At 44.0% G+C, this 25,509-nt stretch overlaps 1 protein-coding gene across 12 annotated transcripts in view; it reads left to right on the forward strand.

The window, feature by feature from the left end:
* Positions 1–25,509, forward strand: part of LOC102924940 (AGBL carboxypeptidase 4) — a 1,182,350-nt gene that overhangs the window by 1,124,305 nt on the left and 32,536 nt on the right. For all 12 annotated transcript variants that reach the window (XM_076564763.1, XM_076564765.1, XM_076564757.1 and 9 more), the window contains 2 exons: positions 5,521–5,673; positions 7,654–7,816. In XM_076564763.1, coding sequence (XP_076420878.1) covers positions 5,521–5,673; positions 7,654–7,816 — 316 coding nt within the window. The remainder of the gene's footprint in view (positions 1–5,520; positions 5,674–7,653; positions 7,817–25,509) is intronic.

Raw genomic sequence — 25,509 nt, forward strand, 5'->3', positions numbered from 1 at the left:
ATTCCCAGTCTGGGCCCAGAGTTAACTACACACGTATAGGGACAATATACGGTAGAGGAAGGTTGTGTATGGATTCAGAGATAAAGATAATGAGCTCAGCAGTTCAAGGTTCTCCAGGTAGCTCTGTGTGATAGAAAATGAAGAAAGCTGATTCTGGAGTCAGTGACCAGATCATGCAGGAGTTTTAAAGCTTTCAAGAAATTGGTCTCTGTCCTGGAAGCAATAAAGAACTAGAGACTAGTCTTAGCTAGAACAGTGCAAGTGTTTGGATATGAAAAGATCACTTTAAAACAGCAAGGGAATCTATTAAGCAGCAATTATAACAGTAGTCCAAGCAAAAGAAGATAAGAATTTGGATCAGACCTATGCCTCTCCCAAGGAACTCTTGGGAAATTCTATCTATCACCTAGATTGGGCATAGAGTAACAAGTACTGCTGTCAATATCCAAACAAGAAGCTGTACAAACAATGAGTGACTTGCATTAATCGAGGATGAGAAGTACTAGTGAGTTTAAGGAAGTCTCTTTGTCTGTCTCAGCCATTTACCATTTATTTTCTACTTATGTCTATATTTTATTAATGATTTCATACATGCATCCTTTTGATACTTGACCATATTCACCCCTGATTTTTCTGCCGATGACTTCCAGATCCTCCCACACCTCTTCACCTCCTCTTTCTTATTTTTTAAAATAACCTTCCAACTTCAATTTGTGCTGCCCATATTCTCATGGATGTAGAGTCATCCACTGGGACATGGGTGACTTATACTATTAAAGAAAACTGACTCTTACTCCCCTAGAAGCCATTAACTATCAATAGTGCCTCACCTGAGTGTCCTGAGCATACACATGTCCATGCTAGAATGTTGACTGTCTAGTTCTCATATGGTCTTGGACAGGCAATCAAGCTGTTTGGAATTCCTGAGTACAGAAGACACTGTTTTGCTCTACTCCTTCCCAACCTCTGGTTCTTATAGTTTTACTGCCCCCTCTTCCTCAATGGTTCCTGAGCCTTGGAGATAGCTTGGAATAATACAGATGTCTTGATATAGATATTGTGGTTGAGCATTCTACACATTTATTCTTTGCATTTTGATCAAGAGAGTTTCTCAGTCATCAACTATTCACTGCACAAAGGAATTTCTCTGAAGGGATCTGATAACTGTACTAATTTAGGGGTAGATAGATATTAATTCAGAGGGAAGTTTGAGACTATGACATTTAGCAGAATAATTGATAGCAGATTCACCCTGGGGGACTGTGAGTGCCTCAACCATTGGTTCTTGACCAAATTAACAGTACTTTGCATGCATTTCCTTATGTGGAGTAGACCTTAAATCCAATCAGAAAGCAGAGGTCACCTCTATAACATTCCTGCCTCTATTGTACATGTGGACATATCTTGCTGTGCTGGTCATATTGTAGTTCACAGTATTCACAGCTGGGCAAGAAGTTGATGACTTTATTCCTCCAGCAGCCTATGTAGCACTTTCTGGTACTATGAAAGCTAGTCAACAGGGATGAAGTTTCAGCTTGATTTCTCCATGTCATTTGTCCAAAGTGTTTGTTAACTTCAGCAGTAGGTCTTAATATCAAGTTCTGATAGACAACAAACTAACAATAGCCTATATTATTTGAGGGGTCTCATGAACAACTTCAGGGGAGTATCTCAAACCTACCACTGGATAATTCCAGTTAAACTCCTTTATATGAATATATATATATATATATATATATATATATATATATATATATATAAACATGTATGTATAAACATACACTTGTATAAACATACACTTGTGTAAATATATACTTATAAATATAGACATGTTTATACACATATATAGACACATGTGTCTATGCATTCATATATATATATATATGAATGATGCCTAAGGAATAATAGGTTTCCATATGGCTTTTTCAAACATCCTTGGTGTTAGTTATCCCTCTCCCTGTCCCTTCCTCTGTCATACCAACCTACTCACCTAATTTCAAATGAAAATACTTAGAGGTAATCAAAGGAACAGGAAACAAAAGAAACAGTGAAAGCAGTCATGTCTGGGACTCCGAAAGAAAAGGATGATAAATGTGATCACATTTAAAAAAATAACATTTAAAGTTAAATGTAAAAAGTAAAATAAAGTAAAAAGAAAAGTAAAAACAAACTAAAGTGAAAAGAAAATATGACAAAATATTTTTATAGCACATAAAGGTGAATTTATGTAATATACAGCTTCTATAAATCAGTAAAAACAGAGAGAAAGAGAGACCGACAGAGCCTAGTAACTCAATCCTAAAATGGGCAAAGAAAATGAACAGTCATTTCACAGAAAATGCAAATAGTTCTTACATATATGAAAAGAAGTTTAACTAGATAATAAAAGATAATTGCACTAACAGAAATTCACATTAAAACTAATCTTAGATATCATTTCCCACCCATCACAAGTGGAATATTTCAAAAGTAAAATTGTACCCATGTTGTCAAGGTGATGAGGTGCTGATCCACTGTTGGGAGGGTACTGGCCCTTCTAAGGGAGCCTGTCAGTATTTATCAGAATTTCAGATGTACATAGGATCTTAGTGATTCCATTTCTATGAATCCAGTATATAATCACATCTGTATAAACTTTTGTATGTGCAAAGTCCATCACCAAAACATGGCTGGTAGCAGGAAAAGATCAGAAACCCATTAAATGTCTATCAGGTAGGGAGTTAATGAGCTGTCAAAAAGAATAAAACAACAATTTGTTGAGAAAAAGTTACTCCCAAGACATAGAAGAATTTAAAAAGCGGGGGGAGGGTCAGACCTGAACAGTATGATTAGGATATTACCATTTTGGAGTGGGGACACTATTTCCTTGTTTGTATACAAACTGTCTCTGGAAGAGTACATGCCAACCTGACAGCAAAGCTGTATGATTGCCGGATGGAGTGGAAGGGGTAATTTCCACTGTAAATTATGTCATGCCTCTTAGCTTCGGAACCATATGTGTCAATCAATTAAAATTCACCTGCTGGTAATTTAAAGTGAAGTCATATTAGCCACCTGGTGTGAGAATGCCAGATTTGAGAGACAACTCATGCCATACCCAAGTGGTTGTCAGTAGGGCTTGGCTCTAATTCTTACTCCATCACCAGCTGGCCAGCCAGCCTTGCACAAGCCTCCTCCCTACTCAGGGCTGATTGGAGAGAGGTCAGAGGGCCTGATTTCCAAGGCCTTTCTGTCTCTGGCAGGCAGAGCTATAAATTGCAGTTTTTCCTCACACGTTTCTCAAGTCATCTCTCTACCTCTTCCTTTCCTCTGCAGCTCATCAAAAGCTCAGAGGAAAAGACAGACAATCGAAGAAAATAAAATTGCAAAGATGACTTTTATGGGCTCCTGTTGGATCATTGTGTATTCCTCCTCCAAAGCCGAAAATGATGAGTTTAATATCACACAGAGAACTGCATCTTTTTGCCCTCAGAAGACAGTATATGCTACCCAGAGAACCAGGAGCTCAGCAAGACATAATTCTTCACTCCAACTCTGAGGCAAATGAAATGACAGTCATCAAGCTCACATTCTAGAAGCAACATGGATTTTATTTGGCTGTAACTTCTTTTGAAAGTGTCCCAAGGAGGGAGAATCCTCCCACATGTGGACTTTTCTTCTTTCCCAGGTCTATAAAGCAGAACAAAGATGGTTAGGTGACCAGGCTTGGCAAGTGTTGGTCACAGAGGACAAGTCAATTTTGTCAGGATTCAAGTCCCAGTTATTCTGTGAGCTCAGTCAAATCTTCTTCATATTTAGGGCTTTGTTAATCAAAGGAGGATTGGTGTGGTGTGTGTGTGTGTGTGTGTGTGTGTGTGTGTGTGTGTGTTACATTTAGTTGACATGTAAAAAGAGAATCATTATATTTGAGAGACACTGAAGATCTAACATCCTAAAAGTCCTCTTGTTCTGCCAGTCTGTTGTGGTGTCTGGTGTCATCTCCTGGTGTCTTTTGTACCATCATTCTGCCAACAGTTCTGAGCATCCTGCAACTTACAGGCACTAAGCCCTTTATAGACAACTCCCCATCATCTGGGAATTTAATAAATATTATCACATCAAGCTAGGAAGTGTCTTAATTATGCAAGCCGAGAAAATCTCAGCAATGTCATTTACAGATTACAAAGCCTCCGCTGCCATGAACTGTTTTTTTGTTGTGTGTTTGTTTGTTATTGGGGAAAGATGTGACATCATAAGAAAAGGTTAAATGAAAGAGCTAATTAACACTTGATGTGTAAAGCTTCTAGGATGGAGCCTAACATGCCTTAGAGATGCACAAAGTGAGGGCAAATACTACTACTGTTTGCTTCCTAGTATAACCCTAAGGTTAGACTCAAAATACATATTTTTCAGATTAAAAATATCCCCTAGCCAACTACCCAGGGCTAGTGAAGTCACTATAGCCACCACTTCCAAAATACATTCTAAGTATTTGCCCTAGACCCACAGAAAAGTGGAGTCCTTACCCTGCCCTCATCGAAGAAACTTCTCTTTACAACAGATGGAGATCATTATAGAAAACTACAATCAATCAAAATGCAGAGTTATGGAGTCCTGATGGATAGATACATCTATAAAACATTCCAGCACCTAGTGCTCAGGGATCGTTGCAGAAGAGGGAATGGAAAGATTTTACAAGCCAGAGGATCAGGGAGTTTGCTGTGAGACTCTCTCTCCCTGCAATGTCAGAAACTACACCTATAAAGTGTCACCAACATGACTGCCTAAACATGAGCTGAACAAGAACAACAGTAGATATGCCGAAGTGGACAGGGGCAAAGCTCACAAGGCTTTAATCCTAGAAGAAGATCTACAGGCAACTAAAGAATTTATAGAGTAGGAGAAATTGTCTTCCCTAGGGAAGAACACACTAATACATACACATACATGCATGTAATAACAACTAATGAAAAAAGAGAACATGAATTTGAAAGAAAGCAAGGAGAAGTATAGGAGAGGACTTGGAGGGAAGGAAGAGGGGAGAAATGATGTAGTTATAACCTCAAAATAAAAGAAAAAAGTTGGTTTTTTTGTTTTGTTTTAAATCCTAATGGTCACAGTGGGAGCACAATTTACACCAGGCTCCCAGCTAGAAATGGAAGTTTAGACAAAATTACACGAATGCCCAATGTCAATACAATAATTTCCTGGAAGATATTTCTTATTAATCAGATTAAAAGCTTCTCATAATGTCTAATCATGTTCTGTGTAAGAAACTTAGTTAAAAATGCAACAAAACCCTCCTTTCTCTGAGACCTCTAAAGGACATGCTACCAGTAGCACTTTCTGACACTGAGGACACATTAGTTTAAAATGAATAGAAATCGATTCTCGCCTGTCTCCTGCCCTCCAATCACATTGCAATTAGCTGCCAAGTCTGTCAATGCAAAGGGCCAGCTGAAAAGGGTGTGTGCGGTGTGGCTTCCTTTCCAGCGGCTCTGCAGTCCTAGCCTTCTCGTTTGTTATCCTTTCTTTCAACAGAAAACAAGCCTGGAGTTCTATATTGACATCCACGCCCACTCCACCATGATGAATGGCTTCATGTATGGCAATATCTTTGAGGATGAGGAACGGTTCCAAAGGCAATCCATTTTTCCAAAGCTCCTTTGCCAGAATGCAGAGGACTTCTCCTATGTAAGTCAAAAGGTCTCAGTTAGCTAGGATGCTTCTGCACCTCTTCCCGTCACACCTTTCTCTCCTTCTTCAGGTTCATTTTCATTTGGCCTGTCCGGTCACCTAGTGTTTGTTTAGTGAGTCTGACTTCAACATTAACAAGGCAAAGAAACTCATCAAGTGGTCTTCCTCTTTTATGCCTAGCCACTAGTCTGTTTTCATTTGTCCCAGTGCTTGCAGCAAGGAGAACAATGTGTCTGCTCAAGGGATTATATACCCACCATTCTCATCTTCCATGACTTTCTTGGCCCCAATTTCTTTGACAGTAATTGGTGGGTATATCTCTTTTTATCCTGCCTGCACCACAGCTTCCTAGGCAAACATATGCAGCTATAGATATGAATGTCCCTTGCAGGCAGAAAAGACCTTGACAACCTCCCAAGACATGCAAGGTGGGTGGGATGGGCCAGGAGGGGGCAGTTAGAAATTTTGTAACACAAAGCAATATTAAAAAAAAAGAGCAGGGAGAAAGATAAGGAGGGACATCAGCACGCACTGTTGAGACATGTGGATGATTTTGCTCATTTTTCCTTTGTTTTGATACTAAATCTCTGGGCCTTGTTACTGCCATGTGGCCAGTCGGGAAGAGGCCCACAGAGGTCATGGCAATTTTTGAAGTTGATGAGCTGAAAACTCACCTGCTCATTGCTTCAGGCTGGACATTAGTGAGGATGATGAATTTCTGTGTGTGGTAAGATGCACTTTGAATTACAGAATCTTTGGATGGCAGACCAAGAAAGGAATTGGAGGTTGTTAAGCACAGTCCTTTTTTTTTTTTTTAATATCTAAGAGAAACCTATGGACCAGAAAAGTTGAGCATCTACTGTCAAGTCATCTAGAATTTAGGTAGCAGAATCAAATGGGTACCTGTCCACCTGCAAGCTATGGGACAAAAACAGCCATTTGTTTCTATAGGAACCTGTACAGTCTTGGCAGCCTCCAGTTCTTTGGAAGGTGTGCCATAGGTCTCAGAGGTGCCCACAGGAGTGAGGGTCCCTGGATCTACAGACCAGACATCATCTAGGTCATGTTTTAGGTCCTGGTGATGTTTCTGTATCTCAGCCTCCTTGGGAGCTCTGGGCTGCCATCAAGGTCATCTGTCCTGGTCCCATTCCTGTCACTGCTCTGAATCTCAAGAACTACCTCCAAAATGGGAGGGCTTTGTTTTACCTCATAGACTCCAAGGCTTTTGCACTGCAGAACCTGTAACTTTTTCATAGTTTCCTTCATCTATACTACACAGAAAAGGAAACTGAGGTACACCCAAAGGACAAACTGACAGCTGTCAAGTAGTGGGGAAGCAAAACTTGTGTTTTTGAAAAGACCCAAGTCTGGCCTGCTTACCCCTCTCTTTGCTTACCCTGATGGGTGTTGCCGATATCTTACAAAAAGAGCATACATAATCTCCCTAGCTCATGTTGGCCATGAGTTCAGTTCTCTCTAGTGAGTTGGAGAGCACAGGGATCCCTGGAGCCACTTAGTCCTGACTTCACATCTGTACTGTTTAACTCACTTGTACAGCTGTGAGTCTCAGATTCCTCATCTGTAGTATGATGAAACAGGAATGCCTGCCTACTTAAATGGGTTCCTTTGAAGCTAAAACATGATACTACCTAGGGAACAGCATCATCAAGTTGGACATTTCATTCTGATTATGATCATATTAGAGTTTCTTCTTGTCTCCTGTCTGCTTTTCACTCCTCTACCAGCCCCACTCAGATTCCTACTGGTAGCTATGCCCCAAGAACCCTGATGGATACTTCCATTCAATCACATTTGTTGACTAATCAGTCCTCATAATAACTGAGATGGTGAAGCAGATCCCACTTCTCAGATGACGAAACTGAGAACTGGAGGTGTTGTAAGACTTGCTCAACATCTAAAAGCTGGTGTGGGGCATCCAAGTCTGATTCTCTCTCTTTCCAACTTTCTCTTTCACAGACCAGCACATCTTTCAACCGGGATGCTGTGAAAGCAGGAACTGGCCGTCGCTTCCTTGGTGGACTCCTGGATCACACCTCATACTGCTATACCCTGGAGGTTTCCTTCTACAGTTACATCATTGGGGGTACTACAGCCGCTGTGCCCTACACTGAAGAAGCCTGTATCCTTGTCATGTCTCTGCTATCTCTAGATCAGCATTTGTCTAGCTGGGAACACCAAATCTGGAAGGATTTACGAGGCAGGTCAGGAGTTTGGTGAGGATGAATGTGGCAGGTTCTATTGGGAGTGTCTCTGACCTTCATACACCCTTCATATGGAACATAGACATCTTCACAACTGCTGCTTCCAGGCTCCAAGTCTTCCTTAGGCCCCCGGACCCATGGCCTTCCCACTGTTTCTGCTGTTCTTGTCTTTCTCTTTGCTCTTCCCGCACTTTTTCTTTTCTCTACTCACACTTTCTTCCCTCTTCCCCCACTCCTCTTACCTGTCATTCCTCGGTAATCACATGCTTTTCTCTCCCTACTCATTACCCCTCCCCACCCCCTGACTTACTCTTCTTTTTCTCCTTCCCAGCCGCTTTTCTCTCTTCTTCTAACCCCAATGGCCTGCCCACCCCAACCCTCTCTCTGCTTCTGACAAGTTGCTTTTCCCCCCAGTTTCCCCAAGATTTCTCTTAAGTTCATCATGGTGAACACTTGAGTTACTTTTTACCTTGCTTGACTTCTTTTTTAAAAGGAAATGTATTCACGAATTTTAGCTTATTTCAAACTCACATTATTGGGTCTGTAGCAGATTCTGGTAGAACCTGTTAACGCTTATCCTTTGAGTTTTAAATTGATTCATTTCTCGTTTCTAAACTTGAAGTTTTATCTGAGAAAGAAGTATAGTTGAGAAGGCTTGAAAAAGGATAAGGAGAGGATAAATTCTATATACAGTTGGTCCTCAATGTGCCAAGATGGTTCCAGACTCTAATGGAAACTGAAGTCCTCTGGTATTCTAGTCCCTTATGTATAGTGTTATAGTATTTGTGTTTATTCCACAGCCATCCTCCTGTGTCCTTCAAAGTATACATGCATTAGTTTTTTGAGGCAAGGTCTCTATGTAGTTCTGGCTATTCTCAACTCACTACGTAGACATGGCTGATCTAGAACTTACAGAGATTCACCTGCCTCTGCCTCCCAAGTATTGAGATTAAATACTGGACCACCATGCCTAGCCTTAATGCCTATTTAAAATCACCTCTAGATAGTATAATATCCAATGCACTGTAAATGCTGTGTAAATCATTGTTATACTGTATTGTTTGGAGAATAATGACAAGAAAATTGTCTGTACATGGTCAGTACAGACTCAGTTTTTTAAACTATTTTCTGCCTTTGGCTAGTTGAATCTTTGGATGCAGAACCCATAGATATTGAAGGCCCATTCACTCCATGTGCAAACTATCCCTTCCCCAAATTAAAGGGCTCACATTAGCCTTCTGTAACTCTTGGTGAATAGTCATGGAGTTCCTATTGTAAGCTGTGTGGGGAAATCGCCTATGTTAGTGGCATGACTTTAGACCCAGCCTACTGAAGGTTTAGTGAGACTCAGTTACGTTTCTGGGAACTTGAGAGGCCAGAAACATAACTTCAGAGGGAGGGGCTAGCAAGGAATAGGCCAGGTAGGTGGTAGATCAGTGTTTCAGATGCCATAGAACCTTAGAGAGATCATGATAAGAACTGAGTGTTCTCCCTACAGTCTCCAAGACTGAGACCATCATCTAAAAATGTGATACAGTATCTTCTGGCTCAGCAAGGCCAATGAGGCAGAGGAGCCATGGCTTCCCAAAGTATGGCCATCTCTTAAATGCCACACTGCCCCTTGATACCTTCCCCTTGCTGCCAAAACATCAGATGGTGTGATCCTCTGTCTCTTTAAGACATGTGAAGGTCATTTGCACACCGCATGTGCTTTGCTCTCCTACAGTATTGTGGCAAGAGAGCTAATAGGAATGTTTTAGAAGTGTGAGCATATGAATTAAAGGGGATTCTAAACCCATTTCACGTGAGACACAGGTCTCCCTGGAGGATGATGCATCCTTATCCTTGGTTTGTCATTGCTTGCTGATGCCCAATTGTATGGGTTCTCCCACCTTTCTCTGAACTTCTGGCATGATTTGCTGATAGAAATTTTGCTTTTAGTAAAACACCCATTGTCAGCTCAGAGTTTCTGTCCCTTAACACTCAATTCTCCTTCACCAAAAATAAATACATATTGGTGTGTACCAGGAATCAAACCCAGCACCTGGGGTAAAATATTGGGAAAAAAAGAGTACTCTAGGGCTTTACTTCTACTTGGGGAGACAGGAAAGAGAGGAGATAATTATAATATGCATGATAAGCTTAGTGATAGAGGAATTCTGGAAGGGTTAGGGACACTTAACATTTAAAAGTCAGCATGGTAGCACACACTTGTAATCCTAGCACTTGGGAGAAAAAGACAGGAGGATCATGAGTTTGAGGCTAGCCTGGGCTACAAAACAAATTCCAAGATAGTCTACAAGAATCTCTTTCAAAAGCCAATATTGCTCCTCCTGCTAATAATGATAATGGTGTGTGTGTGTGTGTGTGTGTGTGTGTGTGTGTGTGTGTGTGTGTGTGTGTGTAAGTATGTATAAATATGAGTGTGTGGAGGTGAGTGTATGTGAGTGTGTATGTGTGAGTGACATTGTGAATGTTTAAGTGTGAAAGTGTATGTGAGTGTGAGTGTGTGTGTGTGTGTGTGTGTGTGTGTGTGTGCGTGCATGCGTGCATGCGCACACGGGGGCACGTGGGGGCATGTGGAGTTCCAGCTAAGGACCAGGTCAAGTTCTAGATATAGGGTAGCAGTAACTAAAAACATCTTTACAGGAAATGAGGGAAAACTCAAAATGATCTTGAGAGTCAAAGAATTCTTTCTCATGAAAGGCTTATCTAAACTATGCTTTAATATTAGTCCAATGGGACTGGAGTGTGTTACTGAAGGGAGAACATGGCATACAGAGAGGCGAGGAGGAAAAGTACAAATGTATAGCAAGAGTATAACTGGTCTGGTTTAGGCAAAGGCCTTCAGATACAGGAGAGAAGTCTAAATTCACAGGCTGAAAGGAATCTGAACTTAAATAATAGATAATGAAGCACAAGAGATGTTTTGTAAATAGTGGGACATCACCCTGGCTACATTGAAGGCAGAGACATGCAGTAGGAGGTTGTTAGGACAGTCCATGTGAGAGACACTTCAGGTCAATACTAGGTGATGGGTGATGGCCGCAGGATATTTAAATATGGGACCGAGGAGATGCAGGACCTGCATTAGTGTTCACAGGAGGTAGGGACCAGAAGGAGTCAGTGGTGAATGGAGAGACTGCATCAACTTCCAGCTCCTAGAGCCACCCTGCTTGTCAGTTAGGGAAGAAGAGGAGCCTGGAACTGACCAGGGAAGCTCAAGCCAATTTGGTACGTTCAAGGGTGATTTAACCTGGTTCCTCTTTGATATACATTTTTTTTAGACTCATCTCATAACAGAGGGAGAGCAGGCAGACAGATTGTGATCTTTGTTGGCTGCTGGCTCTGTGTCCCAATCAGAAAAAGAAATTACATGGTCTGATGGGAATGGCAATATGGTCTGGGAGGAAGTGTCCTCTAGACTAAGAATCAGGAGACCTGATTCTGACGACAGCACCAGCTTTGTCCCAGACAGTGCCCTTCAGCGAGTCCTCTAGGCTCTGTGAGGTGACTTTATCTTTACAAAGCAACTGAGGACTTTCTGGCTTTCCTATCCTGCTGCGGGACTCAGAAACACACACAGAGAACTAAGCGCTGTGCCTAGGACAGACTTTCTCTTCATACACATCAGGGTTTGAATCTTGCCTCAGCCACATAGTAGGTGGGTCACTTTGAACAGGTTTTACATAACATCACTGGGCCTCAGTTTTCTGTAACTGGGAGGTATAATGTTTATCTGGTTCTAATGATACTAAGGGAAATAATTCTATACATTTTCAAAGGTCTCCACCACGGCTAGTGGTCTTTGGCACTCTGGCCTGTCCATGTTGTAGCAAGAACACAGGTCTGGTGTCAGCATTCCAGGTGGGAGTTCTGTTTTAGCCCAGTTATATAACCACTCTAGGCCTCAGTTCTTCATCTGTAAAGTGAGAATAACAATGATTTACTTCTCACGGTTGTAAGGGTTACATGGGGAAGGCTATGTTGTCACGACCAGATGAGTCACCATGCCGCATGCTCAGTGATATTAGGTATCATTCTCTTGCCTTTCCTTCCTATCATTTGTTGTCTTTTTGCTGCTGTGAAATGATAGATTCCTGATACTCTGGGGCTCTTCTTCAGCAAGTCCTATTTACATTTTATTGGCTCGACAACTAGTAAATATGCTCTGTTCAGAAGATTTAAGGAGAGAGAGAGAAGGATAAACCAGAATCATAAAGTAACCCCAGTGTTTCCCTGGCCTTTGTTTATGGTCTGGTTCCAAGCCGAGAGGAAACGGCTCTTTAACGTAATGGATGAGAAAAATATTGGGAACAGCAAGCCATCCTGGGTCCTGAGCAGACTGGTTTCCTGTGGCTGCGGCCATACTGAAATCAGGTAATGGTGGCTCTGAGGAAAGGTACAGCTTGCCAAGGGAAGAGAGCAGGATCCTGTCAGCTAACCGATCTCAGTTCAGACCTTACTGTCTCTCTTGCAGTGGGTCCTCTGAAATATTTAACAGACTCTGAAGATCTCATTTATTTACTCATCTGTCCATCACAACTCATTAGATGTTGGAAAGAGACAGGAATAAGGCATAGTCCCTGTCTGCAGGAAGGAGAGAGAACAAGGGTAAGAGACAGCAGCATCGTGGAGGATAAATATCCTGCCAAAGGAAAGATCTGCTGGTCTTGGGAAAAGGGGGCAGCAGGGAGGGAAGAAGAACTTCCTAGAAGAAGAGAATCCAGGGCTCAGCCCTCGGGGGTGAGTCCATGCAGATTGGGAAAGAATGAGTGGAGCCACCTTCCTGGCAGAGGGCAAAGTACAGAAGAGAGTCCAGATGCCAGGGAAAAGATGTTCTGTCCAAGCATCCCAGGTTAGCTGGGGCTGGGCCAGAAACAAGCAGTGATCAGTAAGCACAGGAGAAAGACCTGTGAGAGAAGGAATCAGCGCATTGGATATGTGACACTAACAATTACAAAACAACTTTACTGTTTGTTTCCACTGGCTTTGTAAATAGACGGATACAGATAACAGATCCACAGATATGAGAGCTCTGGCAGGCCCAGAGAGCGCCCAGTCATTCTCAGGAAATTAAGAAGTTCCAATTAATTCTAGTCACAAAGCAGTCTCAGTTGAGCAATTATTGTGTCTGGTTTGATCCAAAACATCAAGCCTCTTCAAAGAAAACCCTCCCTCCCCACTCTCTGGGTCTGTCTCAGATAGACTGATCATGGTGACCCCTGTTCACACTTCTGGGGTTGACCAGGATGAAGGAGAGCTAGAAAGGGACAGAATGGGCCTCCAGTGCTTAGGGGATGGCATGGACCATCCTGCATGAACCCCTTAGACACCCCACTTTCTAGTGTTGAATGCTAGAGAGCTGCTCAGTGGTTCCATCAGCTGGGCTTCCTTCCTCAGCCCCAGATGACCTGGCTGGTCTTCCTAGTGAGGACTACTGTGTTTTTCACATGAAGGTGAACTTAGGGCTGCAAAAATTGTTTCGGCTTTTCTCTTAAAAATCCTGCATGATGATTTCATCCTCTGTATTTCAGCTGAAATCAGACCTAGATGAGTTACTTCTTAGAAGTTCCAGTAGATAACAGCAGGGCTGAGTGTGTTGATGATTATTCAGATATGGGATACAGGGAAAAGTCAAGGAAGGTACCCTGGATGTTGGTTTGAATAACGTGGTAGACAGAGGATCAGCCAATCACTTAAACGTGAACTGCTGGGGAAAGAGGCTGGGGCCAGGGGGTGGGGGCAGGAGGGGGAGCGTGTTGAGCTCTGTTTGTGAAGTATTGAACATAAAGGACTCATGTGACTTGCAAATGGGGAATTTTGGTAGACAGATGGTTCTAAGGTCTTGAAGCTCTGGAGAAAGACCTTGGCTTTGGACACGTTCATAGTAGGTACTGGGCACCATAAAGTCACAATAAAGAAAGTGGTTTTCTTGGTGTCACTGTCTGCCTCATGAGTTGATGAAAAGAATGCCAAACTTGGAGTCAGGATCTTAGTTCCATTGTGGCCTTTTGCTGTGTGACTGTGGCTATATCACTTGACCTCTCTGGTCAGTATCTACTCCCAAGTAGCCCTCAGTGAATGAAAATGAATGAATGAATGAATGAATGAATGGATGAATGAAGTAGAGGAAGGCCTTGCCCTTTGCCTCTTAGATCATGTGGCTCTCTAAGGAGATGGTAAGGTCTATGATCTGAGCTGTTCTGAGTGCTGTTCCGTGTTCCCAAGCATGTTGGGAGTGCTGCCTGGGTTTTCATTCTTGCTGGGAAGATTTTACTTTTTGAGTGGATGAAGAATAGGAAGAAGTCATGCCTGACACGCTTGTTGGTATTTCTCTCACATAAGTCAGTCATCTCAGAACTTTCCAGATTCTTATTTGTCATACTCAGAGTCATAGCTTTGCTAAGAGTCATAAGGAAAAAAAGAAAAAGAAAAGAAAAGAGAACCTTCAGTTAGGGGGTTTGGAGAGTAGAATACAAACCTTACTGAAGCCTGATAATTTTTTTTATCCTCCCTAAAGATAAAAACTGGGGTTTGAGCTTTAAATAGGAATACTTACTAGCCAACTGGCTGGGTGAATAATAGTAGCATTGGTGATGGAAACATCAGAACTGAACTCACAGCATCTGAAAAGGCTCCACACCCCCACACTGGAGCAGCAGCTGTGGCCCTGTTGAACCTTGCCACACATGTTTGGGGAGGCCAACAGTGCTCTGGGTCCCAGTTTTCCCACCTCTTTAGATTAGAAGATGAGATGATAGATCTTCAAGCCTATTTCCAAACCAAAAGGCAGGTAGGCAGACACATGGGCAGATGGATGGGTGGATGGAGATAATCATTTGATTTGGGCCGTTGAGATAGAAGCAGAGGAAGTGAAGCTCAGGAAAAGCCAATGACCTTCCAGAGCCACCCATGTACTGAGTGTTAGAGTGGATGTTAAAATCCTGACAGGTCCAGCTCAAGCATCTGTGGCAGGCCATCTTGTCTTCCTCCCTGCTTCCCTCCCATGGCAGGACAGGAACTTATCTTCTGAACTCCAGAGAGGCTGGCACTCACACCGCTCTTACTGTTCTTCTACCTCCAGAATCCCTTCTCTGAAGCACCCGCCCCTGACACTGACCTATCTGTCATTCATGATGACCCAGACCTAGTTCTCCTGACTACCACCAGCTTACTGCCTTGCCCTGAGTCACCCTGCCTCGGGCCAAGTGACACCCACATTCATGTCCAAGCATGCCGTGGCTCCTGAATGCCTCCTGTCTGGCTAGAAAACCCAAGTGCCATTCCCTTCTCTCTCCAAGCCTCCTTCATCCCCCAAACCGAGGTTTCCAAGGGTTTTATCTGCTGTTGTCAAGTTTACAGCCATAATTCGAAATGCTGTTAATATTACTGTCAGCAGAGAGCTACAAATTACAAAGTTGTAAAGTTACTTTATAGTGATAACTGTCAGCCTTCGCTAGCGGCACTGCAAGGCTCCATGGAAACCACGTTAATGATAAAGAGCCTATATTGTTTCAGGACTGCAGCTGTGGGCTGGCAGTCGGGAGGCATCCTGTTTGATTCCTAAGTCACCTGAACCTGTTGTCTGCACTCGGGCTCCCTTCCAATCTATGTATACCAACACTCGTCTTCCTACTTTCTTGTTGCACAAATGTGGGGAGAGCTCTCAAAGATGAGGCTTTACCCAGGCTCAGTTTCAACCAGTTCCACTTTTGTGCTTAGCTTTGACAAGCCCGAAAGACATCAGTGACTGCCGAAGTGTCACACTGTAACTGCTTCAAAAGTCACCGTTGAATTGATGAGCGCTGGGAACACTCGAGGTTCTACTTAGACAATTTATAGAACAATGATGCTGAATAATTTTTGCCCTTCAACAAAGAGGAAAGACAAGTCAGGAAAGCAGAATAGAGCTATGGGGAAAGGTTTAGGTGCCTTAATTGGCACCGCTAAGTTCATTACTGACAAACAAATGGCTGTGTCAAACCCACAGCTATACCTTACCTACTGCCTGAACTGAGGCTGCCTCCAGTTGGTGGACAGGAGCTGTAAGCTGTTCTGGGATCAAGGAAGGCCTTTCTTTACCTTGCTGCTGTCATCAGTCCCTGGGGCTCTGTTTTCATTTCTGGCCTTCAGTTTATGTCAAACACCAATAAAATGGTTCATGGGGCTGGAAGAACCATGGTGGTGGTGGGGGGCACAAAACTGCAATGAGGGTTACCGGGACAGAGGGTAGGGAGCTTTCAGTCCTAAAATTAGGACAATCTGGAAAACCAACAACAACAAACAAACAAAACCACCATTCTTGTCAGACACTCCAGAAACCAGTTAAAGAAATTAGGGAGTTTTCCTTGGAATATGGACCTTTGGGAGCTACATGTTTGCTTTGGTCAAGTCTCTAGGGTAACCACAGAGCTGAGTAATAGATCTATTCTGTGTGTCTCTAGAGTTTGAAACAAGGCCCAGTGTGAGGCTGCCCCATTCTGAACCTGTGCATGCTGCATAATGACAAGAGGGGTCTAGAACCAGTGGTTGTACTCAGTGAGCATCTCCTAGATGCCAGATTCCTGCTGGTGTCTGAGGGTGCAGAGAAAATCATGGTATCCGCCTGGATATGCAACAGGATGGTAGAGATGGGCAGAGAGTGAGTTTAGTACAGTGTGGTGACAGAAGGGGGTATGGAACAGACAGAAAGAGTGTTTAACTCTGCTTGGGGACACCAGATGTAAGAATAGATGCACCAAGGAAGTAGCATCACTTAGGCCCAGTGTAGGAGAAGGGTGTGGGAGTCTCTGCAGAGAGCTGCCTTTGTCAACAGCTAGAGCCTGAGAGAGCTGCTTTCCTATTTGGTCATGTATAGGCCTTCAGTGCAAGATGGGGACTGTGAGCTGATGAGGCTGGAAAGAGTTGTGGGAACCAGCTGCTGCAGGACTGCTGATCCCCAGCAATGCCACAGGAAGGGCACCTGGCCTGGCAGATATGGGCTGGCAGATCCCAGGGTCAGCTGAGCTAAGCAAGTGCACCATGATGCCATGGCACCCACTGGTTACATTTTCCTCTAGGAGATTGACTCTGAGAGTAAGTCCACAGATCACCTGTCTTCTCTTAGGAAACAACTTGGAATTTCTCAAATTACATAGTCTGGCCCGGGTTTGAGGACATTGCCTAGGGACATATTGGCTACGACATAGTGTTCTGGTGTGAGATTCACAAAGCACATTCTTCATTAATCTGTCATCAGCCACTGATGTGCTATATGATTTTGAACAAACCACTTCCATCCTGGGAATCCTAACTATAAGATGAATGATTTGGACAAAGAGCCTCATCTACCAGACATCATTCAAAGAGCTGAATTTGGATCTAACTCCCATTTGTTGAACAACTACTAGGTGATTCTTAGGAATTTATCAGACTTTTGGTGCTCCAGCCATTCTCCACAGCACAACCCCAGAATCAACATCGCACGCCTCACTCCAGGCTGCACACCCAGTCGAGACACATTGCCTGGCTAGTGTTTCTTTCCGTCAATATTTTCCTCAAGATGATAAATGTGCTGCCAATAAGAGGAGGCAGCTGCCAGGTCTGTCTGAGACAAGGGCCTTTAGCTGGGGCTATGGCCGTGATTGGCTTGTTGATGTGTCTCCAAAGACAGGAACCCTGGCCGGGAGGGAGCAAAAAGGAACTAAGAGGAGGCTCAGGACCAGGGCCCTCCCTCTACACAGATTTGCCTTGGGTTAAAAGGGTTTCTTTTTCCTGATGCTAAGTCCTCTGACCCCACCCCCACTAAAACACAGTCTTTGAAGAGACCAGACATAAAGTCAAGAAGCTTATAGCCGAACTATAGTGCACAGGTAGCATGTTAAAGAACAGGGTAAGGAAGAGCCTGGCCTTTGCAGCCAGGCTGATCTGAATGCAAATCTTGGATCTGCTATTTACCAGTTGTATGACTCTGGGCAAGGCACTTGATTGATTCCCCCATCTGCTCATCCACCACAATGTTCATTCTGATACTTACCTCACAGGGATGTTTTGAGTAGATGCAAACATTGAGAACTATTCTCCAGTGCCTGTTCAGTCACCATGAACATAGGAGGCACTTAGTGATTGCACCACTACCCTTACTCCAACTAACAAAGTACTGAATTAGATGAAATCCAAGTTATGCATTTCTGGGCCATCAGAATAGAGGCAATATGCTTGAACTGTATGTTTTTTGGATTCTTAGGAGGCTCTTGTGATTTTGAAATAGCCATCTTCTTAACAGTGAGTTTGGCATGATCTCATGAGCACAATTAAAAAAAAATAAATTATGTTACAAGGGCAAAGTCATTAGTGATGAATGTCAGAATTAAGCCAGTGGTGGAGCTTGGCTGAGGCCAGAGCTCAGTGGCCAGCATTTCACATTTGGTCTCAGTCAGCTATACACATGTAAAAACCACTCCTTCCCTAGAATAGTGGAAACAAGGAAGGAGAGTTGAGAGACCTGGATTCGCATGGTAGAATTCAATTACTGGGGAGTGATATGAGTTATATTTTGTCATGTGATCACAGATCACTGATACTCCATCTTTGTGCTTCAGTTTCCCATTCACTCTATTGTATCTATTTTATGAGTTTGTCCAGATCAAATGTGCAAGTGAGAAGTGAGTCTGAAACTGTTTCATTCTGTATTCACAAAGGCAAGGCTCTTGATGGTGGATGGTGAGCCTGTAGGGAGAAGGGGGAGGCATGTTACCTTTTAGAACAGAAAGCAGATCTGGAAGAGATAGGGACAGGGAGAATCCCAGAGGTGGTTCTAGGTGGCATACTGGCAGCCAGGAAGGACCCAAATAATTTCAGTTTCCAACTCATGTCCACAAAGATCTGGTGCCTTGGGGAGATGTGCTAGTCACAGGGTCGGTGACCCACAGAACTAGTGGGAATCTGGCTTCTCACTTCTGGCCGGGCTCCTTCCCCAGCTTCCTCCTTCCTAGAGACACCTGGAGACACTGGCAGCAGCTTCCTTGCAGTTGCCTGAGGTTGAGGCGCCCCCTCCTGCCCCTAGGGTGCATGGCTGCCAGAGAGAGCCAGTTCTTTCCCAGCAGAGGACCAAAGACAGCCCCTTCCTTTGTCTAGGCTGAGGCCTGAGTTCTGCCCACCCCACCTCCAGCCCCGGCTGCCTTTGAGGATCTAGAAGGAGGAATGCATTCCCTGACTTCTGGGTCTCAGCATGAGCATCTCCTCACCTGCCATCCCTCTTTCCCTCTTTCTCCTTTGTCTTTTCAGCTGTTTGTCTGTCTCTTGGACAAACATGTGGCTCTCTGCATCCCTTTCTTACCTTGTCCACTCCCTTGTCTTCACCCCTGCTCAAACCCCTCCCCCCCTCCCCATAGCCTCAGTCCTTTCTCTGTTGTGTCTTTTACTCCCTATCTTGTAGTTAGTGGTCAAAATGTTTGGTACTCATGTCGGCATTTAAACCCAGTGTTCTCTGCTGAGATGACTTGGGCTGAGTTGCTTAATGTCCTGACTCTGTACCTGACTGAGGAGTCCATGAAATACTGTGACCCAGAGAGTGGCTCCAACTCTAACTCTCAGAGGGACTCAACAGTCCCTTCTCTTGTTCCTCTCCCTTTCAGCCTCACATACTAGCAGGCCTTTTGCTCTTCTTTTCCTCTTCAAAGTCCCCTCCATGCCTCCCTCGCCCTCTTTCTTCTTGCCTTTCTAGGTACAATTTAGAATCAGATTCAAATACCACTTCTAGAGCCTTTCAGGAAACTGGACACTTGACCTTCACCTTGAAGGAACTTAATTCCATACTCTCCTCTTCCTCCCTCTCCTCTGTCCCCTTGTCTAAGTGTCTGATAAGGGTCTCTGAGTTGAGCTAAGGGACAACCAAGGGTGTCTGAAGTCAGGGAGTCTCTGTTCATAGTTTATCTTACCAGGAAGTTTTTTGGTAGGGAAGGAGTCATGTCCCAAGGCACCATGAGACACCCTGGTCTGTGTGTCCACAGGCCTGTGACTTGAATGTGTTTGCTGATTTATTTGTGATTTGTGGCAAATTGCAACAGAAGCATATTGTGTCATAAAGCAACAAGGAGTGTTTCCTAGCACCAAACTCCTAAGAAGACATTCACCCAGGAGATTCATGTTGGGAGCCCCGGGAGAGTGGCCTCTGGCCTCTGGCTTCATGAGTATTCCTTCAGCAGATGGCAGCCTGTGGATCATAGGGCTGTCTTTTATCGTGTCTCCTCTCCAGAGCCAAGGGCACAATCCTAAAACAAGGTCTGAGCATACAGCTGTCTGATCTAGCTGGACACCAGGGTAATGCAGGTGTGTCTAGACAGCATCCTTCTAGCTGTCCTCAAGGACTCATAATATTTCAACCCAGATGCAGAGAAAGGCAAGGTCAGCAAGTGGGCAGGGCCAGGGATTTAAATCAGTGTAGTTCGGTAGTGATGAATGCAGGCTGTGAAATGACATGGCTCTGGTTTCATTTCTAAGCCTGTGTAGCTTTGGGCGACTTACTTTGACCTCTCTGGGCTCTGGACTCCTGAAGAGAGATGATAGAACAAACCTCTCGGGGTCTTTGGGAGAAGGAGATGAGCTGATACTACTTCACACCCTGACTGGCTCCTAGCAAGGGTTGATTTCCAGTCCCATGCTGCACAATTCTGTGTGATCACATACTGGGGCTCTCAGCAGGTCAGAGATCTGCCAAGAGGCTATCTGGTTGCCTGGGTGGAGACTTGCTTACACTACCACCGACAACCAGCTTTAAAGCAAAAAGGATTCTTCTCTTGAATTTTCCCATACAAAAGCTGATAATGGTCTGAGTCTACTCTGTACTGACAGCAAACTGCACTATCCCAAGCTCTCTTGCCTTTGGCAAAGCATTCTAGTAAAAAAAGAACATGCAAGGGGCTGTCCCTGGGACTGTGAGTACAATCAGTGTTTAAGGCATAGGGAAGGTGTCTGGATAGTTGTTTTGTCACTACAACCAGTGTCTGGGCTAAGAGCATCATCAGCTTGCTTAGCCCTGGGGACAGGCATTTGAAGCAGTCACTACTTTCTTTCAGGTGAAGCATCTGCCTCATTGTGATCATTTACTTGGGGGGTGGATACGGGTCACACATGTGCAGGACAGAGCCAGAGGTTGTGACCCCCACAGTGCCTGATCTGTCTCCTGTGCTCCCTTACAGAGTACCGAGGGACTTGGGCTTCCTCACCCTAAGCTTCCTCAGCCCTGGAGCCCCCACTGTCCCTGGGGAGTTAGTACACCCCCCCCCCAGCTCCAGCTCAACAGACCCCTACTTCCAGAGTCCTATCTTCCCTTGTTTGTTTTTTCCTAAGTAACTGAGAGTTTTTCACTTAACCATGGCTTTTTCACTAGGAAGAGCTATTGAGGGGAAGTTACTGGGCTCTGCAGAAGTTACTGGGCTCTGCTACAAGTCATTTTTCCGTTGCAGAGTGGGACCAGAAGGAACAATGATTTCACATGTGTATGACTAATCCAAAACACTCTATCTTCAAAATGTCAGAGTTTATGGTCGGTGGCTATTCCACAGTGAGCACTGTGGCACTATGAATATTAAGGTGCTGGGCTGGCAGGGCAGCTGGATGAGGCATCATCACAAAGGTAGACAGCTTCCAGAGATGGTAGCCGGTACTGCAGGTCAGCTTGGAAGTACTACCTGAAAACAAATGCATCACTGAATGTGATTGGTCACCTCAGATCCCAAGATGATGGTGCATATTAGCAAGGGTCTCTACTGTGTCCCAGAGAGATCGGCATCATGGTTCCCATTTGCTGGTGGTTTGGGAGGCTGATCAACATGTTCATTAGTGGGTTAGCCCAAAGTCACTGACTTGCTATCACACCACACTGGCCATTGCCTCCATGTCTTTAAAGCAATAATAATTCATCCATGTTTTGGACTTCTCATTGAGATAAATCAAATTTGAGACAAGTAATGAAGGCCTTACATCATATTAGAATTGTACCAGGAATCAAGGCCCCAGGGGAAAACAACCATTAGGTTCCTGGAGGTCAGAGAAGCCAGTCAGTGTATGACTCAGTAGCAAAATTTCTTCTCTGGGCTTTCATTTTCTTGTCTGTGAAAGTGTAAAAGGAGGAAAAAATGCAAAAACAGGTATTTACAACTCTGTAGGCAGCTCTGTGCTAGACCCTGGGGATCAGTGATGAACAGGACTGCTTCCCTAGGGGGAAGTGGAAGTATGGTGTTTCTAATGCCCTCCCCCCCCCAGATATGTCATAAATTCAAGGTGAAATCAAGTATAGGTGATGGGTCAAGTCCTAAGGTCCTAATGAGAGTATCATGGGTCTTCTGTGGCCCAGAAAATGGGGGTTCAACATCAAAGCATACATAGGTGAGTGGGGACAGAAAGAGAAGCCAGTAAGCACATAGACATCCAAAGGACCAGATGGGAAATATTTGTTTAATAAGAAGTTTCCAGGCATTCCTCCATACTTGCCTGACACTGGGGACTGAGAACATGGAAATGGGTCAGGCAAGGCCCCCTATGGCAGAGTGCAGTCTGGAGAAGCTGCACTCAAACGCACACACAAATATGGCTACGGTGAGAGTGTCCTTTGAAGACGTCTAAGGCAGAAGCTTACATGAGGAAGAAGGGACATAACTTGGCAGTGGGATGGGATGGTTTCATAGAGGAGGAGTCCTTGAGCAGAAACTCTCACAATGAAATTACCATTCTAGGCCAGACTCCAGAGAGGAAACACAGTACTTGCAAGACCCAGGGGAGCTTGAGAACCAAATAAGACCCCTCAGCTGAGCCTCCTGTTGAGTGTGCCTGTGGGAACCTCAGCACCCTCATGTCCATGCTGAGGGTGGAAAGCTGTGCAGAGCCCCAGCCCAGGGACATGAGTGTGTTGGTGCTCTAGGCCAAAAAGAAAGGCAAAACAAAACAAAACATTCAGCCTGGAACAGCCAGAGCCCAGGAGCAAAGACTCTCCTCACTTTGCCTTTACTGGGAAGCAAATGCCATTCTTTCTGAAAGTCATAGCATGAAAGATGGAGAGGCACTGGCTTAGCACTATGTCGGGGCCACCCTTGTGTGCCCATTGAGCATCTGTCATCTGCACTGGCCTACCACCCTCCTCACAAGATCCATTTCTTTCAGGCCCAACATCCATTGTCACTCCTCTTGACTGCTTAGGTGGTAGCAGAAAGCAGAAAGTCACCTTGGAATCTGTAATACACCAGCTGGGGATATTTTATTACCCTGTCAGGACAAAAGACCAAGGGATGCATTTAAATTGAGGACCCAGTCTTTTGCAGGGTCACAGCTGATCCTTTCACAGTAGCCTCAAGCTCTGGCTCTTAACTAGACATCTCTACTGGATCCCCCACCTCTCATACCATGGCCATGCAGTATGTGTAGATGCTGAAAGGACTAAATAAGGGGTCCAGTGTGGGATAAGACTGCTCTGAGACACCAGAAGGGTCAAGGGGTCAAGAGAGCCAGAGCAATTGAAGACCACTCCCTGGAGAGGACAGACATGACCATAAGGTTTCCCAAACAGATGTGTGCACAAAGTATAGGAGCACAATAACCTGTCACAGTAATCTTGTCAAGGAGGATCAGACATTCCATTTCATAATTTAGGAAGCAAAGGGTTATGGACACATATTTATCTGGAAAAGATGCACAGTCACCAAGTGGCTGCATTACAGTTCTTCTTAACAATAGGATAGAGGGAGAGAGAGAAGAGAGGGAGAGAGAGAGAGAGAGAGAGAGAGACAGAGACAGAGAGAGAGAGAGAGAGAGAGAGAGAGAGAGGTTATATTCTCATTTTAAAGATTCTTCTATGTGATTCTGGAGGCAGGGAAGAACCAATGTTGACATTCAGACTAAACACCACAGGCTGCAGTTTCCTGTTTTTAGTAGACGTGGGTCTTTACTTCTACGCATGCCTTCCACTGATTGCATGAAGCCCCATCACACTATTGAAAATAACCCACAATACTCAAAGCCAATGGATGTACATGTTAATCTCATCCCAAAACACCTTCAGAGAAACAGCCAGAATAATGTTTGACCCTGTATTGTAGTCCATTCAAGTTGACACATTACCTATCACAGTGGTATAGAGTTTGACTACATGTCTCTTTGGCTTCAAAGCCTAAACTCAGCCACATCAAAGCACCCAAAAGGATACATTCTAGATCTTCAAGGAGAGGAGATTTCAAGTGGTGGTATACCCCAGGTTAACCTCTAACTATGGAAGGCTCCATTGTATCTACTTTTGAAACATTGAGGTTGAAAACTGAGCAAAACAACTTCTTCTATCCTCCTAGTCTAGGGAAGGCACACACAGTCTGGAAGTGAAAGGGGAGAGCATTATAGAGCGTGCATCATCCAAAGAAGAGCACGTTAAAAACTGACTTTGCTGGGCATCATGGTGCATGTCTTTAAAACCAGTACTTTGTGAGGCCTCTAGGCAGACTGACGTCAGTCTGGACCACATAGTGAGTTTCAGGTCAGCCATAACTACAGAGAGGTGGGAGGGTGAGAAAAGAAAAGAAACTTGCCTTTCTGGAATGACAGGGTTATTCAAAGGAGGCTTTTGGTACCAGATGATAGATTTGAATATCTCAGTAGCACTTTTGATTTTGAGTTTCTAGTTAATAATGGACCAGAGAAAGTTCTTGAGCTAGAGAGCAGTATGAGATTATTTTATTAGCAGGTGTGGAATATACGTAACAGGATTTGGATTAGCCTAGACTAGTAAATGCTTCTCCTTACATGGTTTTAGGTGCATTATGAAGTCCATACTTTATCCCTTCCATAAAAAAAGGAAACAAATAGTGACTGAGAACGTCTGTCTTCTGGCCTCTAAGTAAAGCTGAAAAGTTAAGGAAGGGTAATTTGTCATGTGGCAGACACCGTTTCAGATAGTTCACACTATTTAATCTCAAAACAGCCATACAAAGAAGATGGAATAGGGAGTCTTGTTCTTATTTGATTGACAAAAACACTGAAGTTTATAAAGAAAGAAATTTTCCCCAAACCATACAGCTGGTGTCGAGGGTGGGGGCAGCATTCCCAAGAGAACGGCTAAATTTCACAGCCTACACTTTTAAACACCAGACTCCAATGGGGGCTTGGATTGGGGAAAACCCTCAAATGCTCGAATATCAGGAAGAGAAACAAGTTGCTTAAATGACGGTGTGTGTGTGTGTGTGTGTGTGTGTGTGTGTGTGTGTGTGTGTGTGTGCGCGCGTGTGCGTGCTGGGTATGATGGTATCCACCTCATAAAAGCTGGGTATGATGGTATCCACCTCTAACCATAGCACTGAGGGGGAGCAGGAGGAGGAGGATACCTGGGCTTGCTGGCCAGCCAGCCTAGCTGAATCAGTGAGTTCTAGGCACCACATAAAGTGAAGAGTGATTGAGAAAGTCTTTTTATGTTGGCTTTTGGCCTCCATACATATGCATCCCCATACCCCCATACAGGACCATGTACACATCCATACACATACACAAAAGAGAAAAAACAAGAGGTCGGAACCAAATTTTAATTTTTGTAGCCTAGAAGGTCTAACCAGGAAATACCAAAAACAGGGAGAGTTGCTTTTACGTGGTAAAG

This window comes from Peromyscus maniculatus, chromosome 2 (assembly GCF_049852395.1).
Source record: "Peromyscus maniculatus bairdii isolate BWxNUB_F1_BW_parent chromosome 2, HU_Pman_BW_mat_3.1, whole genome shotgun sequence".
Taxonomy (NCBI): Eukaryota; Metazoa; Chordata; class Mammalia; order Rodentia; family Cricetidae; genus Peromyscus; species Peromyscus maniculatus.